The sequence below is a fragment of the Bos grunniens genome, chromosome 27 (assembly GCF_055505025.1).
Source record: "Bos grunniens cultivar Pamir isolate PY7600 chromosome 27, Bosgru_T2T1.0, whole genome shotgun sequence".
In the NCBI taxonomy this organism is placed as follows: Eukaryota; Metazoa; Chordata; class Mammalia; order Artiodactyla; family Bovidae; genus Bos; species Bos grunniens.
In genome coordinates this window covers 40,348,840-40,367,342 of record NC_141191.1, presented here as the reverse complement: position 1 = coordinate 40,367,342, position 18,503 = coordinate 40,348,840, and the positions used below count along the sequence as shown (strand labels likewise).

Genomic DNA, 18,503 nt, shown 5'->3' with positions numbered 1-18,503 from the left:
ACTGAGCGACTTCACTTTCACATTTCCCTTTCATGCTTTGGAGAAGGAAATGGCAACCCACTCCAGTGTTCTTGACTGGAGAATCCCAGGGACAGAGGAGCCTGGTAGGCTGCCATCTATGGGGTTGCACAGAGTCAGACACGACTGAAGCGACTTAGCAGCAGCGGCAGCAGCAATGACTGGTGATGTTCAGCATACATTCATGCATTACTGGCCACATGTACATATTTTTTGGAGAAATGCTGATTTGAATCCTTTGTCCTTTTATTATTGTCTTTTATTCTTGAGTTGTGTTCTTTACGTATTCTTGATACAAGCTCCTTACCGCATATGTACTTTGCAGATACTGTCTCCTATCATGTGCGTTTTCTCATTTGATGGTATTCTTTGAAGCAGAGAAAGTTTTTAATCTAGATGATATTTCAATTTACTTATTTTTTCTTCGGTTGCTTGTGCTTTTGGTGTCATATGTAACAAATTAATGTCAAATCAATCCAAAGTCACAAAGATTTACTCCTATGTTTTCTAAGAGATTTTATACTTTTAGCTCTTACATTTAGATATTTGATCCATTTCGCATTAATTTTTGTACAGAGTAGCAAAGAAAAATCTAATTTCATTCTTTTGCATATGACTATCCAGCTGTCCCAGCACCATATGTATTCTTTCTCCAATGAGTGGCCTTGGCATCCTCGTCAAAAATCAACAGACTGGAATGTAAGGGTTTACTCCTTAACTCTTAACTCTATTGAACAGATCTAGATGTTTGGTTTGATGCCAGTGTAACACTCTCTTGACTCTCATAGCTTTGTAGCAAGTTGTTTTCACCTCTGCATTCTTATTGTTATGGTTAAAAATACAAACAATTCACCATCTTAATGATTTTTATGTGCACAGTTCAGTAGGGTTATGTATTTTTACATTGTGGTGAAACAGATTTCCAGAACTACTTCATCTTGCAAATCTTAAACTCTATATAACTTCCTATCCACCTCCCCTCCACCTTCTGGAAACTATCAGTCTACCTTCTGTTCTGATGACTCTGAATATTTAGGTAACTCATGAAAGTGAAATCATAGTGTTCTCAAAGTTTGTCCATCTTGCAGCACGTGTCAGAGGTTCCTCCTTTCTAAGGCTGAGGATTTCATTAGATGTATACTACAATTTTGTTCAACAGTTTATCCATTGATGGACATTTGGGGTGTTCCACTTCCGGGCTTTGTGAAGTACTGCTATGAACATGGGTATGCAAATATCTCCTTGAGATCCTGCTTTCAAATCTTTTAGATATATACCCAGAAATAGGATAGGGGTATCATGTGCTATTTCTAATTTTTTAAGGCACTGCCATGTTCCTTTCCATAGGGGTACACCATTTTACAATCCCACCAACAGCATACAAGGATTCCAATTTCTCCCTATACTTGCCACCTTCTGTTATTTTGCTTTAAAAAAAAAAAAAAGTAGCCATCCTCATAGGTATGAGGTAGTTTTAATTGGCATTTCTCTGATAATTAGTGAAAGTTGAGAATTTTTTCATATGCTTCCTTGTTATTTGTATAATATCTTCAGATAAATGTCTAATTCAAATCCTTTTCCCTCTTTTAAAATGGGGTAATTAATTTAATTGTTGTAGAGTTGTAGGAGTTCGTTACATATTCTGGATATTTATTACTCATCAGATATAAGAGTTGCAAATATCTTCTCCCTTTCTGTAGGTTGTCATTTCACTTTGTAGTATTCTTTTGTGTACAAAAGTTTGCAAGTTTGCTGTAAGCCCATTTGTCTATTTTAAATTTTGCTACCTGTGGTTTGGGTGTCGGATCCAAGAAATCATTGCCAAGTCCAACATTATGAAGCTTTATCTCTATGTTTTATTCTCATAGTTTTGCCGTTTTAGGCCTTTAATCTACGTTGAGTTAATCTTTTATATGGTATAAGGGTACAACTTCACTTTCTGCTTTGGATGTCCTTTATTCCCAGCACCATGTGTTGAAGAGACTGTCCTTTCCCCATTGAGTAATCTTGGCACCCTTGCTGAAGATCATTAAAAAGTATATATACAAGAGTCCATTAGGGGCTCTGTATTCTATTCCGTTTGCCTATTTGCCTGTCTTTACACCAGTATCACACTCTTTAGATTACTGTAGATGTGTAATACGTTTTGAAATCAGGAGGTGTGAGTTCTCTAGTTTTGTCGTTTTTCAAATCTGTTTAGGCTATTCACAGTCCCTTGAGATTCCATGTGAATTTTAGGATGAATTTTTCTTTTCTGCAAAAAATGCCATTGGGACTTGGATAGAAATTGTAATTGAATTTCAGTAGCAGCTTATCAATTTTCTGTGGGGACAAAAAGGTCAGCTGGCATTTTGAGGATGACTGTGTTGAATCTGAAGATCACTCTGGACAGCATGGCACTTTAACACTAAGGGTTCCAATCCAATACCATGAAATTACTTTCCACTTACTTGGTTTCTTTCAACAATGTTTTGTAGTTTTCAACGTCAATGCATCCACCTTATTTTGTTAAGTTTATTCTTAAGTATCTTAGTATTTCTGATGATACTGTAAATGAAACATTTCATTTTCATACTGTTCACTGCTAGTATCAGCAATGCAAATGATCTTTGTATATTCAACTTTTATTCTACAGCCTTGCTGAACTGTTTTTTAGATTCTAATCATTTTTTTCTTTTGTAGATTCCTTAGGATTTTCTATATAAAAGATCAAGTCTTCTGCAAACAGAGAAAATTTTACTTATTTCATTCTAATCATGACATGTTTTATTTTTTTCCCTTGCCTACTCACCCTGGATAAAATCTTCAATATGTAACAAAGAAGTGGCAAGGGTGGACACTTTTGCCTTGTTTCTGATCTGGGGCACAAAAAGTCTTCCAACTTTTCCAGGAAGTATGATGTTAGCTATGAGTTTTTCATAAATGCTCATTTTCAGGAATTAATGAAATTCCTTTTTATTCCTGGCATATTATATATATATATTTTTTTAGTTATAAAATGGTGTTGGATTTTGGCAGTGCTTATGTATTTACTGAGATAATCATGGCTTTTCTCTTTTATTCCATTAATAAGGAGTTTAGATTGATTTTCATATGTTGAACTAATCTTGCATTCCTATAATAAATTTCAAATGGTTAGAATATATAGTCTTTTTTATATACTGCTAGACTATATTTTCCTTTTTCTAAGGATTTTGAGTCTATATTCACAGGGCTATTCATAAGGGATATTAGTTTTCTTGTGATAGTTTTGTCTGGTTTTGGTATCAGGGTAGTATAGTCCTCATAGAATGCTTTGAAAAGTAATCACTCCCCTTTTATTTTTTTCTGAAAATTTTGTGAAGAATTTATATCAAAACCTCTTTAAATGTTTAGTAAAATTCACAAATAAAGCCATCTGGTCTTGGGCTTTTCTTTGAGGAAAGTTTTATTTATTATTAATTAAATCTCTTTATTTGCTATAGGTCTATTCAGATTTTCTATTTCTCCTTGATTCAGTTTCAACAGTATTTATCATTCTAGGAACCTGTCCATTTCACCTGCGTGATCTTTTGTTAACATACAATTGTTGATAGTATTCTCTTATAATCCTCTTATTTCTGTAAGCTAACTTCCTGAATAGTCAAGGTTGTTTATATCTGCAACTTCCTGTCCTCCTCTGCCTCACTAGTCATTCTTCCCGGTGACGTCTAGGAGCAAAGGGTCAGGTGAGTCCACTTTGCGTCTTGCTGACATCCATGTTTAAACACTCCCCAAGTCTTTATGCTATTTTTATCAGGGAGTCAAAGGAAAATGAAGTCTTTGTCATCAAGAAACAGTCCTTATAAGTACTTATGAGACTGTGTCATACCAATTTGTATCAATTAATTTGAAAAACTATTATTCAAACAAATACTATCAAAGCTTACTCTAATCACTGACTTTGCACCTCAACAGTTCATAGGCATCATGGTTCTAGTCTTGTTTTCAAGTTGAATCATGACTTTGGGGAAAAGGAGGCCTTCTCTGAAACAAATGCTGGCAGTTGCATGCCAAGGCAGCACTTTCATAGAACTTTCTGATATTCTGAATTCTTTCCCATTAAATGAATAAAGCATAGGAATTTGAAAAGGCCTCCTATGCACTGAAAGGCTCGAAAATTATTCTTTGAAATCAATACAGTATTTCCAATCAAATCTGAGATGTTCAAAGAATGTAAATCTGGAGATCATATCTTTAGAATCAGGAGGCATTTTTAACCAAACTTAAAATGGAGAAGCCACAAAAAATAATTCTATCTGAAATCCCAAAATACCAGTCAGGCCCAAATCTTGACAATTTAACCAATTAAGGTACTATCCTTAATGAGAGAAAATATTAGTCAAAAGTTAAAAAAAAAAAAAAAACCCAGACTGGGGGTTCACACTCCCAGACAAATTTAAGGTTATTCTCCCCAAATGACTAAACAGTCATTTAAAAATATATTTTCTTAAAAATAAAGAGCTGTTTTCTCCATTTGATTCCTTTTAGATATAAAGTATTTATATGAATAAATTATGATGAATTTATCATGTCTGAAAAATATAACTTGGATGTAAACATGTTTCTCATTTAGAATGTTAGATAAAAGGATCCTCCTCAGCCTTACCTACTACTTTTAGGGAGGAAGTAGAAGGTTTCATAGACCAGGGCAAGAGTCTGGTCTGGAAGAGACAAGTTTTGTAAATTTCTGTCAGGGATCAGATAAATATTCTAGGCTTTACAGGCCGTAAGATCCCTGTTACAACTACTCAACACTGTCATTTTAGTCTGCAAATGTGTGTGATCGTGTTCAGGAAAACCAGCTGGACTGTGGGGCGTGGTTTGCAGGCCCTTAGTCGATAAGAAGGGCTTCCCCAGTGGGTCATTGGTGAGAGAATCTGCTTGCAATGCAGGAGACACAGGTTCAATCCCTGGGTTGGGAAGACTCCCTGGAGGAGGGCATGGCAACTCACTCCAGCAGTCTTGCTTGGAGAATCTCACAGCAGAGGAGCCTGGTGCACTAAGGCTCCATGGGGTTGCAAAGAGTTGCACACGACTGGAGCGACTGAGCACGAGGCTATAGGAAAATGGAAGGAGGAGGCCCCAGTCCCGAGGACACGTCACGGATAAGCAAATGGGTCAGGCATCCGACACACTCTGGGCTTTAACTTCAGGTTTATCCTCTGCTAAAGTCGTGGCATTTTTCCCCCATCCCAGCAGATAATCAGCTCCGGACTTCAGAGGTAACTGAGAGTGGAGGAGGAAAGGTAAGATGGAGATCTTAGCAACGTCTTAGACACCACACAAGCTACAGTCCAAAACTGAGCCTAAGTGTGACCACGGCTTTGCTTTGAGCCCGCTTCTCTGACACGGAGAATGGAGCTCCAGCCAAGACCTGACCCTCGCTCAGGCCTGAGGGTGAGCTGCTGCTGAAGTGGCGTCTCAACTCTGCACTCACCAGGAAGCAGCCCACAGTCTACACTCTGGATGAAAGGTTGAAGAATTAGTATAACAATCCTCAAATTTTTCATTTTTAATAGTGTAAAGTCTGGAAGCTTTGTGGAAACATGCTTTCGGAGAAACTGAAGGCTCTCTTGATCCATTGGTAAAATCTGGCTTCATAAATCTTGAGATATTAAGACACAGCAGGCATACCCTCCCACATGGCAACTCCACCTCCTCCAACATGTTACAGTAAGTGCTGAAAAAGCATACTACTGACTTGGTAATGACTTCAGTTCTGGAGCTCTGCTGAAAGCTGCTTCTTTGCTTTGGTTTCATATGCGTCTCTATCAGATAAGCTTAATTGTGTTCTGCTGCCCTCAGGTGTCCAGTTTTTAATACACATGATTAGCTGGCAAAACAGGATCCTTTGTAAATTTACAAACCAAGAAGCTGTAGCTGTGATACTCAAAGTACTCTTTCATAAACCCCAAACACAAAGCTAGTGTGCTAAAAGTTCCACCTTTAGAGAGATCTGAAATATTACTGGGATTCCCCAGCACTTCCATAATACATTGCCACTGAAAAAGGAGCCAGAAATAGCATGAAGAAAAAAATATGTATGGCAACTGAAAATACTATGGTAACACAGTGATTCTCAAAGTATGGTTCAGGGATTCTGTTCAGGGTATCCATGAAGTCAAACCTATTTTCATAATAACAATAAAAACATTTTTCAGTCTCTCTCTCATAAGTTACAGTGGAGTATTCTAGAAGCTACATGACTTGTGATATACTGTGACAGACAAAACGTGGAAGCAGAGGATCTAGCAGTCTACTATTAAACCAAACATGAAAGAGATTTTCAAAAATTTTTAAATGCTAATTTTTTCACTAAATTTTAAGTATAATTATTACTCATCAGTTCAGTTAAGTCCCTCAGTCGTGTCTGACTCTTTGCGACCCCATGGACTGCAGCACGCCAGGCCTCCCTGTCCATCACCAGCTCCCAGAGTTTGCTCAAACTCATGTCCATTGAGTGAGTGATGCCATCCAACCATCTCATCCTCTGTCGTCCCCTTCTCTCGCCTTCCATCTTTCCCAGCATCGGGGTCTTTTCAAAAGAGTCAGTTCTTTGCATCGGGGCCAAAGTATTGGAGTTTCAGCATCAGTCCTTCCAGTGAATATTCAGGATTGATTTCCTTTAGAATTGACTGGTTGGATCTCCTTGTTGTCCAAGGGACTCTCAAGAGTCTTCTCTAACACCACAGTTCAAAAGCATCAATTCTTTGGCACTCAGCTTTCTTTATAGTCCAACTCTTACATCCATACATGACCACTGGAAAAACCATAGCCTTGACTAGACACACCTTTGTTGGCAAAGTAATGTCTCTGCTCTTTAATAAGCTGTCTAGGTTGGTCATAGCTTTTCTTCCAAGGAGCAAACGTCTTTTAATTTCATGGCTGCAGTCACCATCTGCAGTGATTTTGGAGTCCCCCAAAATAGTCTGTCACTGTTTCCACTGTTTCCCCATCTATTTGCCATGAAGTGATGGGACCAGATGCCATGATCTTAGTTTTCTGAATGTTGAGCTTTAAGCCATCTTTTTCACTCTCCTCTTTCACTTTCATCTAGAGGCTCTTTAGTTCTTCTTCACTTTCTGCCATAAGGGTGGTATCATCTGTGTATCTGAGGTTATTTATATTTCTCCAGCAATCTTGATTCCAGCTTATGCTTCATCCAGTCCAGCATTTCTCATGATGTACTCGGCATATAAGTTAAATAAGCAAGGTGACAATATACAGCCTTGACGTACTCCTTTCCCGATTTGGAACCAGTCTGTTGTTCCATGTCCATTTCTAACTGTTGCTTCTTGACCAGCCTACAGGTTTCTCAAGAGGCAGGTCAGGTGGTCTGGTAGAAGTATATTATTCATTTAATTGGTTTATAAATGCTATTATAAAAGTGATTCAATACATTTTCTAAATCATCAACTTTAGTTTTTAATATGGTAAATATTAACAGATATAAGTAAAAGTTTTCTGGTGGCCCTCAAAAATATGAGTATAAAGGGATCCTGAGAACAAAAAGCTTGAGAATTATTTAGTAGCAGGCTCGATTACTGCTTCATAAAAAGTAGTTCCTCTAAAATTTGAGAAGATAAAGGAAAAGACTGTTCTCATTATTAATTCAAAGACTGATCTCTGCTTCTAACATGATTGTCTAGAAAGGCAGACATTAAAGTAAATAAGAGGGTCAGAGGCCGGAGGTTCCTATCCCCTTCCTCATCCTCATTCTTGCTCTTCCCCAAACTATCTGTGGGAGGAAAGAGCCAACCCTGCCTTAATAAGAGTTCCATCTGCTTTCCTTTATCACCTTGTACTAACGATCTGTGCAAATGTGAAAACACATCCTGGTAAGAAAGAGAAGGGCGGAGGGCTGAACAATGTATCAGCGAGAGGATCTGAGGTCCCTAAATGAGCCCCACTGACTCAACTGGAAAGCTACACCTGCTGTGTTTTATAAGTATGACCCGATTCTAAGGAAAGTAGAACTACCAAAAAGAAAGAGAAGAGGGTAGGGACAGGGAGGAAGAAATGCAGGGAAGGAAAACGGAAAGGGAGGCTGTCATCTTGAGGAGTGATGAAAGCCAGGAAGATCCTCCCGTGCGTGATTGATTCTGATGCGCTTAAGTAAGGATTCCTGCTAAAATTCTAGGCAGTTGCCACTCTGAAGTGGTGAGAGCCTGGAGGAGTCACTGTGGCTGCAGAGTCTAACCGGAAAAGGAAGGACGCAGCACCAAGGGCGTGTAAAGGAGGACTCCAAGGGGAGGAGGCTTACTGGAAGTAAATGTCACCCATGGCTGGAAGTCCGCAGAGGGACAGGGCTCAGATAGAAAAAGAAATTGCAGCCAGGGCTGGCCCTCCTGGAAGAGGGACCGAGGAAAGAGGGCTGCAGGGACACAAAGCGGGGTCCTCAGAGACCACCGCGCCACAGGAGGGGGCAGATGTCAGTTACCAGGACGACAACCGCAGGCGCCCACAGAGGTTTCCTGAGGTGCAAATTGACTACCTAGCAACCTCACGGAGATCTGCACTGCTCCTGAGGGTGGAGAGACGAGATAGCATGACATGAAAAGGAAAAGCATTAAAATTCTTCAATTACAGGTCTCACAATAGTCATTTTCCACCTCTGATAATAACCAAATATTTATTTAACCCAGCCTTCAAAATTTCAGTGTCCTAGAGAGCCCATCTTTGAATTATCACAATTACTCACACAGTTTACAAATTGAAAAATAATGAGTTCCTAAGATCTATCTCCAACGGAACTACACAACTTTTTGACATTATCCTATTACAAAAGCTGTACTGTATTCCTTGCCTTCTTTCTTTCCTATACCAGTACAGTGTCCTTGCCGTGGTTTTAGCCCTTATCCAACCCATAACCCAACCCCTCAAAAAACCACTAAGGTCCTGCCTTGTGCAACAAACCTGAAGATAATGAGCAGCAGGCCGAGGATCCCAAGGACAGAGCATCTGCAGGCGCCCAGCCCAGACAGGCAGCCACCACTCCAGAAGGACCACAGCCCACTCCCCACCCCTATGTGTGGCGGGCGCGGGGGTGGAGTGGGGTGGTTGGGGGCCTGGCTCTGCCAGAAAGCACAGACACACTTCAGATAAAATTGTCACTAAAAATCCCAAGCCGCGGTGTTAAAGGGCAGATTTTGTCGCAAAATCTTGATTGACAACAATGCCCTGGCTCCTGCCTCTGACCACGGCCTGGCCTGGGCAGCACCGTCTTGTGGATCGCTTCCGACTTTTAGCTGAGAAACCGGCCAACGCCTATGCTTCCGCCTACCCCACTCTCTACTGCATCTCAGTTCTTCTTCTGAAACTTCCTCCCATTTCAGGGTCCAGTCCTCCCACCACTGTCCCGGCCCTGCTGCTTGTCTTCAGTCTTGGATTCGAGAGGCTGGATTTTGAATATGACTGGAGGACAAGAGAGATACTTTTAAGTTAATAGAGCATACCTGCAGAGTAGCTCAGAAAAGGAAAAGGTATGAATGCATTCTAACATGATAAATCATTTTATTCATACTATTTCCAATAAAATGCAAGGCTTTAAAAAATAGAGTTTCAACTCTCTGCTTGTTGATAGTAACAATACTCAGTACAACTTGTCCAACAGAACAAGAGAAAAATAAATCTGTTTACTGTTTTGACAGAAATTGACCTGTATGTACAAAAGTCTAACTTACATACAGACTTCATAGACGAAGGGGCATTTTAAAAATAAAAGAGATTACTTAGCAAACGTGACCACAATTAGAAAATACTTATTTAATGAAGATTAGTAAACCACTTGCAGATAAGTAAAAGTAAGTCCATATTATTGGTATAATAATGGTAAAAATCATTCACATTTTTTAAAATAGATACAGAAGGGAATCACCATTCTTTAGTTCCAATGAAATGACTATAACATCTGAATGAATTTCTCCCCAAAATACTGTATATATTGCAGACTGCCTTTGTGCGGCCCACTTAGTGAAATGTATGTAATTAAGAAACCCCCTCCCCCAGTGCTTCTCTACCACAGCACCTCGGTTAGCCCTCACCAGCTCTGTAGGTAACCCGGCTAAGGGCGGCGAGCCTACCAACACCACTCCATCTGACTTCTGATCCTTACCCAGATGGCAGCAAACTTGGAGTGGAGCATAAACACTAAAGTGTTTGTTTAATGATAGAATAAACTAGAAAAGGGGAAGCCAGAAAAGCATTCCAACATACAGCACTGAATTAGGCTTGCTATGTTAGTACACCTTCTACCATTTTATTAGTAAGATTAGCAGGAAGAACAAAGGCCCATGCCAATGCATTTTCAACACGTCATTCCATAGCACAGGAAGATTCCCAATGAACAGCCTTAAGAAGAGAACCTCTCAGGTTACACCTTCCCCACTGAGAGCGTGAGGGCAAGCTTGTCTCAGCACTTCTTAGAAAGGTCATGCTATTATGACACGATGGCAGGGAAGAAAAGGGAAGTGGATTATTAGTTCATTTCCCAAGAGGATTACTCTGGCTCTGGACTAAGTAATGAGAGGTGAGGCCTAGGCAGTATAGCATAAGGAGAGGGTGAAAGGGGAAGATATTAGAAATAATTCACTCTATAGTCTTTATGAATGATTCACTTTCATAGGAGCCATTGCTAGTAAGTCAGACACTGTACCATAATTCAGGTAATCATGATGCAAGAGAAGCTACATCCAAAATTATGGATTAAAAACTTACCACCTAGAAGGAAAATTCATTTTTAAAAAGAATCCAGAGGAAAAGAAGAGAAACACATTTTCATATGGTTAGTTTTTATGGCAGCTACTGTATGTTCAACAGTCTTGTAACAGCATGCATTGTATACAAGAATAAAAAAGTCTAATATACAAAACTTAAACAACAATCTCCAGTATGTAGCACACACTTTTAAAAACAAAGCTGAGAACTAATAATCACTAAAAACATGATTTTGAAGATACAGAGAGATTTGTATTTATCATTTTCTCCCTCATATGTAATTCTGCCACTATAACCACTTGTTAATTATGTATGATTGGCATAAATTAAGATAATACTAAACCATTCACTTATACAAACTCTTATATTCCAGTTGCCAAAAAGAAGTGTAGTATATCACTTAATCTCTTTTCAATTCCTCAAACATGGAAGACGAGTGAGTTCAAGACCTGTGGTTCTGAACCCACGCACAAGACACCCCAGGGCGTCTCGTTTGTGTATCAAGCGTGCGGAGTTATCTGAATAAATAACAAACCTCACACCTTTATTTAATGCTATGTTTCAAATTATTGTGATTAATAAGATACATGTTTATTTGAAATTATTATTAAAACAATATTAGCTTTTTAAAAAGCAATCCAGTTTTTAACAGAAATGGTGGTGGTAGTTTAATCGTAACTCATATCCGACTCTTGCAACCCCATGGACTGTACAGCTTGCCAGGCTCCTCTGTCTGTGGGATTCTCCAGGCAGGAATACTGAAACAAGTTGCCATTTCTTTCTCCAGGGGATCATCCCCACCCCGGGACTGAACCTATGTCTTCTGCGCTGGCAGGCGGATTCTTTACCACTGAACCACCGGGGAGCCCCTTAATAGAAACAAATGCCTGCAAATCTAGCTACTTCTACAGAAGTTCTATGACATAGTCAACCTGTAAAAAAGAATCAAACTGTCACTAGATTCTTTTCTTCATTCTTACACATTTTCTCAGTCTGAACAGAGTAAATACACAACTATCATACGTGAAGAAGATCCCCGGCCCTGGGACCCACTGGCTTGGGTCAATGTCACGTGTGGACAACCATAATCAAAAGCGTCTCCTTCAGCTGATGGTTAGACTAGGAAACTGGGTGAGAGGAGAAGAAGGGGGGTCACAGGATGAACAGAGGAAAGCGGTGAGAGCCTGCTTCATTGGCAACAGGAAAACAGAGGCTAGGACAGCATGCTGGCTGGCCAGCCCCACGCCACGCTGAATTAACATCAGACTCTGCCACTCACTCCAAGGCTCACGCTGTGGGAATCCCAGTACCTTCATTTCCACAAGACATTTTACCGCCCTGTTAAACTGAGGCTTGTCCCCCTCAGTCCATCTTAAGGACCCCATACAGCTCTACTTGCCTTTCTTAAAGAGGAGAACAAGAAAAGGAGTTATCCTTTTTCTTGTTTAAAATAAGGTGTGACCTTTTGGAACAGAAGAACAAATTAGGGCCATTATCTTAGTTTTAGTTCTTTTAATATGATTTCTTAGTTGTAAGGTAAAAACCATATGGCAAATCAAGGGATGATGTAGACTAATTACAAGAAACACGATTTTCCCTTCAAAATAAATGGACGTGGGACTATGAAATAATTTTTGTGCTGTGTACATGTTGATCTATATTTGATCTATATTGATCTATATTTAACTAAAACATTTCTTATTTTCTCTAATATGAACAATTTAAGCAAAAGCTAAAATTCCACCTCTGTGAAAGATGAAAGTATAGTTACAATCATAAATTTAAGAAGTTCATCCTATACTTTAAGTAGACTATATTGATATTTCAACAAGCAAAAGACCAGGTAAGCTAAGGGGTGTTTAAAAAACTTAGCTCTTAACACTTGCTACTATATTTAGTGAAAACATAGTCAACACTTTCAGATCTAACTTAACATCCTCTTTCTGCAATACTGTATCAACCCTCATAGCTAACTAAAAACCAAAACCAAAAGTAAAAGCTCAGTCTCTGCCATCTAGTGGACAAAGAAGATAACAGACTGCGCGCATTATAGCTAGAACTCCAGACATGCAGACAACATGGTGCATACTTAAAATTATGCTCAGTGCTAGCATGTAAAAAAGCTATTTCTTTTTCCAAAGATTTATGTTTACCTACCTGCCATGTAGAGAACGAGATAAAAGAAGGCAGACAGTAAACATGTATGAACACAAAAGCAAAGATAAGCCCAGGAAATTCTGGAGCTCTCTCTCTGTAAGACAGCTCCACACCCCTACACTTACATGGCCATGGAGATCTGTGTTAAGAAGCATAATTGCACAGGTGAGGCAATGGACTCCATCTAACAGAAGAGAGACAAGGACAGAAAGCATTAATTCACTTGTTCCTGTTGGACTGCTCAATATTATTAAAACAGCATACCTATGCTTAATTAAGAACCTATGAAACCACAATCCTGTGGCTAGGCACAATTAATCCTATTCATTTGGGGAAACAGAAAATAGATAAGAAAACGTTATTAAAAGAATCTCAGTGCACAGACTTGAACTCTACTGGTGATGAAGTCAATTATTCTTACCTCTAGAGGACAATCTGACAGAAAATGTCTAAAGCTTTGAAACAGTGTCCTTTGACACAGCAAATCTACTTCGGGGACTTCATATTAATACTAATGAAATAAAAGAACTACCCAAAATACAAAAATATCTAAAGGAAGCTTGCTGACAATGGAAGTGAGTGAATACGACCCCCCTAAAACACAATTCTGTTACGCTGATGTCATTAAAAATGTGGTCCAAGTACACACGTTGAAATGGAAAGATATTTCACAATAATTATATCCAGTATGATTCTATTTTAATATGATACATCTAGAATGATCTATAACATAATATTAAAAGATATCATTATTTCTGGATAATAAAATTATAATTTTACTTTTTACTTATGGTTTCTCAATTTTCTATGACATATGGAAAAGAAAATAAATTATTTAATACTTTTATTTTTTAAATTTTATTTTCTAGAAAGAAAGTGAATTAGGAAAGAAGCAAAAGTTAAAGAAAACCAAGATGTGCATCTTCCACTGTTTACTCTTTGGGTATTAGTTCTCTGGCTAAAAACATATGGACAGGAATGGTTATCCTTTCACTCGCCACTCCTTTAAGGCAACATTTAGGTTGACTGGCCCAGGATACAACTGATCAGACAAAAGTGAAATACTGAAATAATCACTGAAGATTTAAAAATTAACTATTTATAGGCAATAAGTTACCCAAACCAGCAAGATCATTTCACAGTTACATGGAAACATCACTTTCTCTTCTTATTTTATAAAGGGAAAGAAGAAGCACTATTCTCTCCCTGCAATTCTCAATCCAAGTATAGTACAGCAGTTGCAGATAGGAGAAAAATCTTATTAATTTATACTAAATGTACAAAAAAGTTTGTCCAACTGCTGAATTTATGAATTAAAGATGCTTCATTTTCCAAAATATGCCTTTGAGTTCAGTAGGTAATTTCTCTAAGTAGAATATCTCTAAGCAGATGCTGCTTAATGCCTAAAAGTTCATTTATTCCACTATTCTAAATACATATAAAAACAAGTTCTTGAAAGTATTTATAAAACTCTGCAGCCAACTCTCAAATATCTTTATCAACAGCCAACTGAGTACACAAATCCATAGTCCCTGCTTCACTTAAGAATGTCAGTATCTTCTTAGATTTGAAGAAGGTTCTAACAAAAACAATTCACTTCTATACCTTTTATTTTCTTAAGACCAACAGTGATACAGTGAATAGATGGTCTTAGCAGAGTCAAAAGAAGAAAGAAAGACAGTTCCCATTTTGCAGATGACAATATGACTTTAACACTCAGACAATTAATTTAGCTACAGCCTGCAGGGCAGAGGCAGCAGGAGCAATCACTTGCGTCAATATAAAGAACACCGATACATTGCTAACTGGCAAACAGAAGAGACAATTACAATTCCTAGTGCATCTGGTCTCAGGGACTTAGTCTAGAATTCTTAAGTTTAAGAAAGATACTCCAATTGGAAGTGAATATTTTTTATTTTAAACCCTGAAAGCTTGGCCTTATTATAAAAACTGAAATGGAGAAATGATCTCTTTTCATAGAATATATAAAAAATTAAAATGCTTAAAATTGCTTTTTAAAATAGTAAACACAAATATAGGTCATTAAAATCATAAACCTGAGGCAGTGGTCAGTGTTGTAAAAATGAATGCCCAGAGAAAGCACTGGAGATAGTTCACACACGCCAGTGAGATTTGCAAATGTTTCTGGAACTAACCATACAACTACACATGCACTTCATCAAGAAGCTTAGAAAATCAGGTGTATGGGAAGAAGAAAGAGGAAAGCTATGTCTGTGCACATTTCATTTATTACAATGTGCACGGACATTAAAATCTCAGGGACAGACCATAAACGATTTAAAGAAAGTATACTGCCATACTATGGACATGGAAAATACAGTGAAACTACAGGAGTAAAGGACATCAAGCAGTCATTAAATATGGTTTTTAAAGAATATCTGATGACATGAGAGATGCTCACCATGCAAGGGAAGAACAGTACGAAACGAAATTCTGTAATGATTCCAACTTGACATAAAGTATTTTACAAATAGACTAGAAGGAAGTAAATCAAACTGTTAACAGTTATTTCTAGGTAATTAGACATAACTCGATGATTTTCATTTTCTTCTGCATAATTTTCCATATTTCCCACAATAAAATGTAACCTTTATATTGAGAAAAATAGCCCTTGTTATAAAAAAGTAATTTAAGCATTTCCATCAGATTACCTTGTGAAGCAATGGTATCTGGGTTACAGTAAAAATATCTATTGGAGAAGTGTACTAAAATTCTCTCTCGTTCTTGGGTTTCTCCCACAAGAGAAAATGCTTTAAAGAAATACCTAAAAGAGAGTTAAAAGGGAAAAGGTGAATTTTTAGAAAATGTGAGACTATACTGTTTGACAGTTAAACTTAATTCATAAAACTTAAGAAACTAATAATACAAGGTAAGATATTTTACAGGTATGCTTTAAAAATCACTAGATGGTTATTCAACATAAACTTATGCTAATGCTAATATTATAGGAAAGGTTGATATAAACGATGACAGAGCAACAGCATGGTGGCCAATACATCAAAAAACAGGCTTGGGAAGGCGAGTGGTTTCCACGTATGATGTAAAGAAGCCATTTTTAAAGATGAGTCAGAAAAAACTAAGGAACACTGAAGTCTGGATGCATAACAACGTGATCTATGTCTTCAGTTCAGTTCAGTTCAGTCGCTCAGTCGTGTCCGACTCTTTGCGACCCCAAAACTTGACAAAGATCACAGGGTTTCTTTGTCATTTTGTTACTTGATGGTAATCACCACTGACCCACTATTAAAATTACAATTATACTGTCTTATGCACAGTAGGTTTCTGTTAATTTTATTTTGCCTATTATCACCATAGTCTATCTTTAATTTGCTATACGAGGAAGAGATTGGAAAATAAAACCCTAATTTATTTTTTGAATTAGGAATGCCAATCTAGATCAGAGTCACTGAGAGTATGGTCTATTAGAGATGTATCCAGGACTCTCACTCAACAAAGTAGATGCACTGACCTAAACACGAGATGAGAAAGAAAAAAATTATTCAGAATGTTCTAAGAAAACCTACTTTTGAAAGAAACATATCATAAACCATATTTTGATGATGAAAATGTTGCTGTCTTCCTTACTTGCAGTTAATCTAAATTATATTGACCTAACTTTAATTTCTCTTAAACTTTTTTTATAAACCACATGAGAAAGCAAAGCAAAAATATAGATCTTTCCCCTACCTTTACCTGTTTCCATCAGAAAACCTCTAAGTACCCCTGATTCATGCAAAGAGCTAGAGACTAACTCACTGCTGTGCTTTCTCACTTCACCTCCCAGGCTTCAGTTTCCTGATCTATAAAACTAGAGTGTTACACAAGATGATCTCAGAGCTCCCCCAGGCTCTGACACATCACAGAGTTTATAAGATTAAATGCTGGCTGGGTTTTACCTTCAGCTGTGCTTAGAAATTGACAGACAGTATGGTGTGAGACGTGAGGGTCAGGTGTCTCTAAACCCATTTGAACAGATCAGCCACAAGTAATAACTGACTAAAATAGTTTTACAGATAACTTCCTGCTGATTATCCTGATATTGATTTTTATCCCATTCATTAGATAATTTCAAAGTACTCTTTGAAAAGGCTATTAGGCTATTGTAAACAAATAATTAGAGAAAAAAGTCTTTAATTCTGCAGTCTATAAACTGTGCCTTTTAAAAAAATTTGATCATTCAAAAACCAAATTCCCACAGATTCCATTTCTCCAAGCTTTACTTTGCCAGCATTCTTTACTCTGTCATATACTTGGTGCAGAAAATGGGTTCATGTATAATTTCACAAAAACAATACATTTTCCCCACTTTCCACAACGTTTACTCTCCGTAATACACTCTGAGCTAAGGTCACAAAGTAACTGTGGGTCTAAAAAAGGAAAAATCAGACTACCTTCAGCACATCATTTTCTATTCTGAGAATTAATTATTTAGAAACAAAGAACAGGTGATGTTTAATCATACCTGAGAGATTGATCCAGTGTCATTCCTGTGAAATCAAAAAACTTCAAATATTCTTCCGCAACTAGTTTGCTAAATTCATTGCTGTAAGAAAACAAATAGATTTGGCTATTAAAACTGAAGCCACCTGAACACACACACACACACACACGCTTATAAGGGTGCACTCAGACACCAGCCCTGGAACGGAACGTACTTCTTGCCCAGGTGCTTTGCCACGTCCGACCTTTTGAACCTGTCGAGCTGATAAAGGCGCTTGGCCAGCCTTTTGGCTGCTTCTGTGTTGCTGCTGGTACTGTTACTGAGACTTCCTGAGGCCTCCTTTTCCAGAATTTCAGTGCTCCCCATTTCAGAATGAGCCTGTAGCAGAGCTGTCTTCACCCCAGCATTGCTGTAAAAATTGATAAAGAAGGAAACAAAAGAATAGAAAAGATTGTTCTTGTGTGGCAAAAAGGAAAATAGCTAAGGAAATTATCACGATATTGTAGAACAAATGAAAAACTATTTTAAATGATATACCTTATGCTTCATTATTAATAAAAATATTCTCAGTTCCTGTATTTTGACATACTAGAGAAGTGATTGCTTAAACCCTAGATAAGCAGTTCTCAAACCTTTTGGTCTCAAACCTTGATATTCTTACAAGTATAGAAGACTTCAAAGACTTTTGTGTATATGGGTTATGTCTACTTATATTCACTGCATGAGTAATTAAAATGGAAAAATTCAAATATTCATTTAATAATAAAAAATCCATTTCACAAATATAGACAAACATTTAATTAAAAATAACTATATTTTCTTTTTTTATTTTATTTTATTTTTTTTATTTTATTTTATTTTTTTTAGCTGTAAGATGCATCTTTATTTTATAAACCATTAGGAAAGTAAAAAAAAAACCTGCTTTTTAATTTAATCAAGGTACAATATTTTGTTATTTGAAATTTTTAGTTTAAACATATGGAAAAAGCTTTTTTTTTTTTTTTTTTAAATTAAAAAAATTTCAGGTATACACGTGCTCCCCATCCTGAACCCTCCTCCCTCCCCCCTCCCCATACCATCCCCCTGGGCCGTCCCAGCGCACCAGCCCCAAGCATCCAGCATCGTGCAC

At 37.6% G+C, this 18,503-nt stretch overlaps 1 protein-coding gene across 17 annotated transcripts in view; it reads right to left on the bottom strand.

The window, feature by feature from the left end:
- Positions 1-18,503, bottom strand: part of PSD3 (pleckstrin and Sec7 domain containing 3) — a 607,319-nt gene that overhangs the window by 227,979 nt on the left and 360,837 nt on the right. For 12 of the 17 annotated variants that reach the window (XR_015156252.1, XR_015156253.1, XM_086380548.1 and 9 more), the window contains 4 exons: positions 17,589-17,783; positions 17,396-17,476; positions 15,585-15,697; positions 13,038-13,096 (listed from right to left, as the gene is read on the bottom strand). Coding sequence is in view for 11 of the 17 variants with exons in the window: in XM_086380548.1 (XP_086236674.1) it covers positions 13,038-13,096; positions 15,585-15,697; positions 17,396-17,476; positions 17,589-17,783 (448 nt within the window). In the remaining 6 variants the exon portion in view is untranslated. Of the gene's footprint in view, positions 1-13,037; positions 13,097-15,584; positions 15,698-17,395; positions 17,477-17,588; positions 17,784-18,503 lie in introns of those variants that run through there. The other 5 variants (XR_015156255.1, XR_015156254.1, XR_015156256.1 and 2 more) reach the window with 3 other exon arrangements.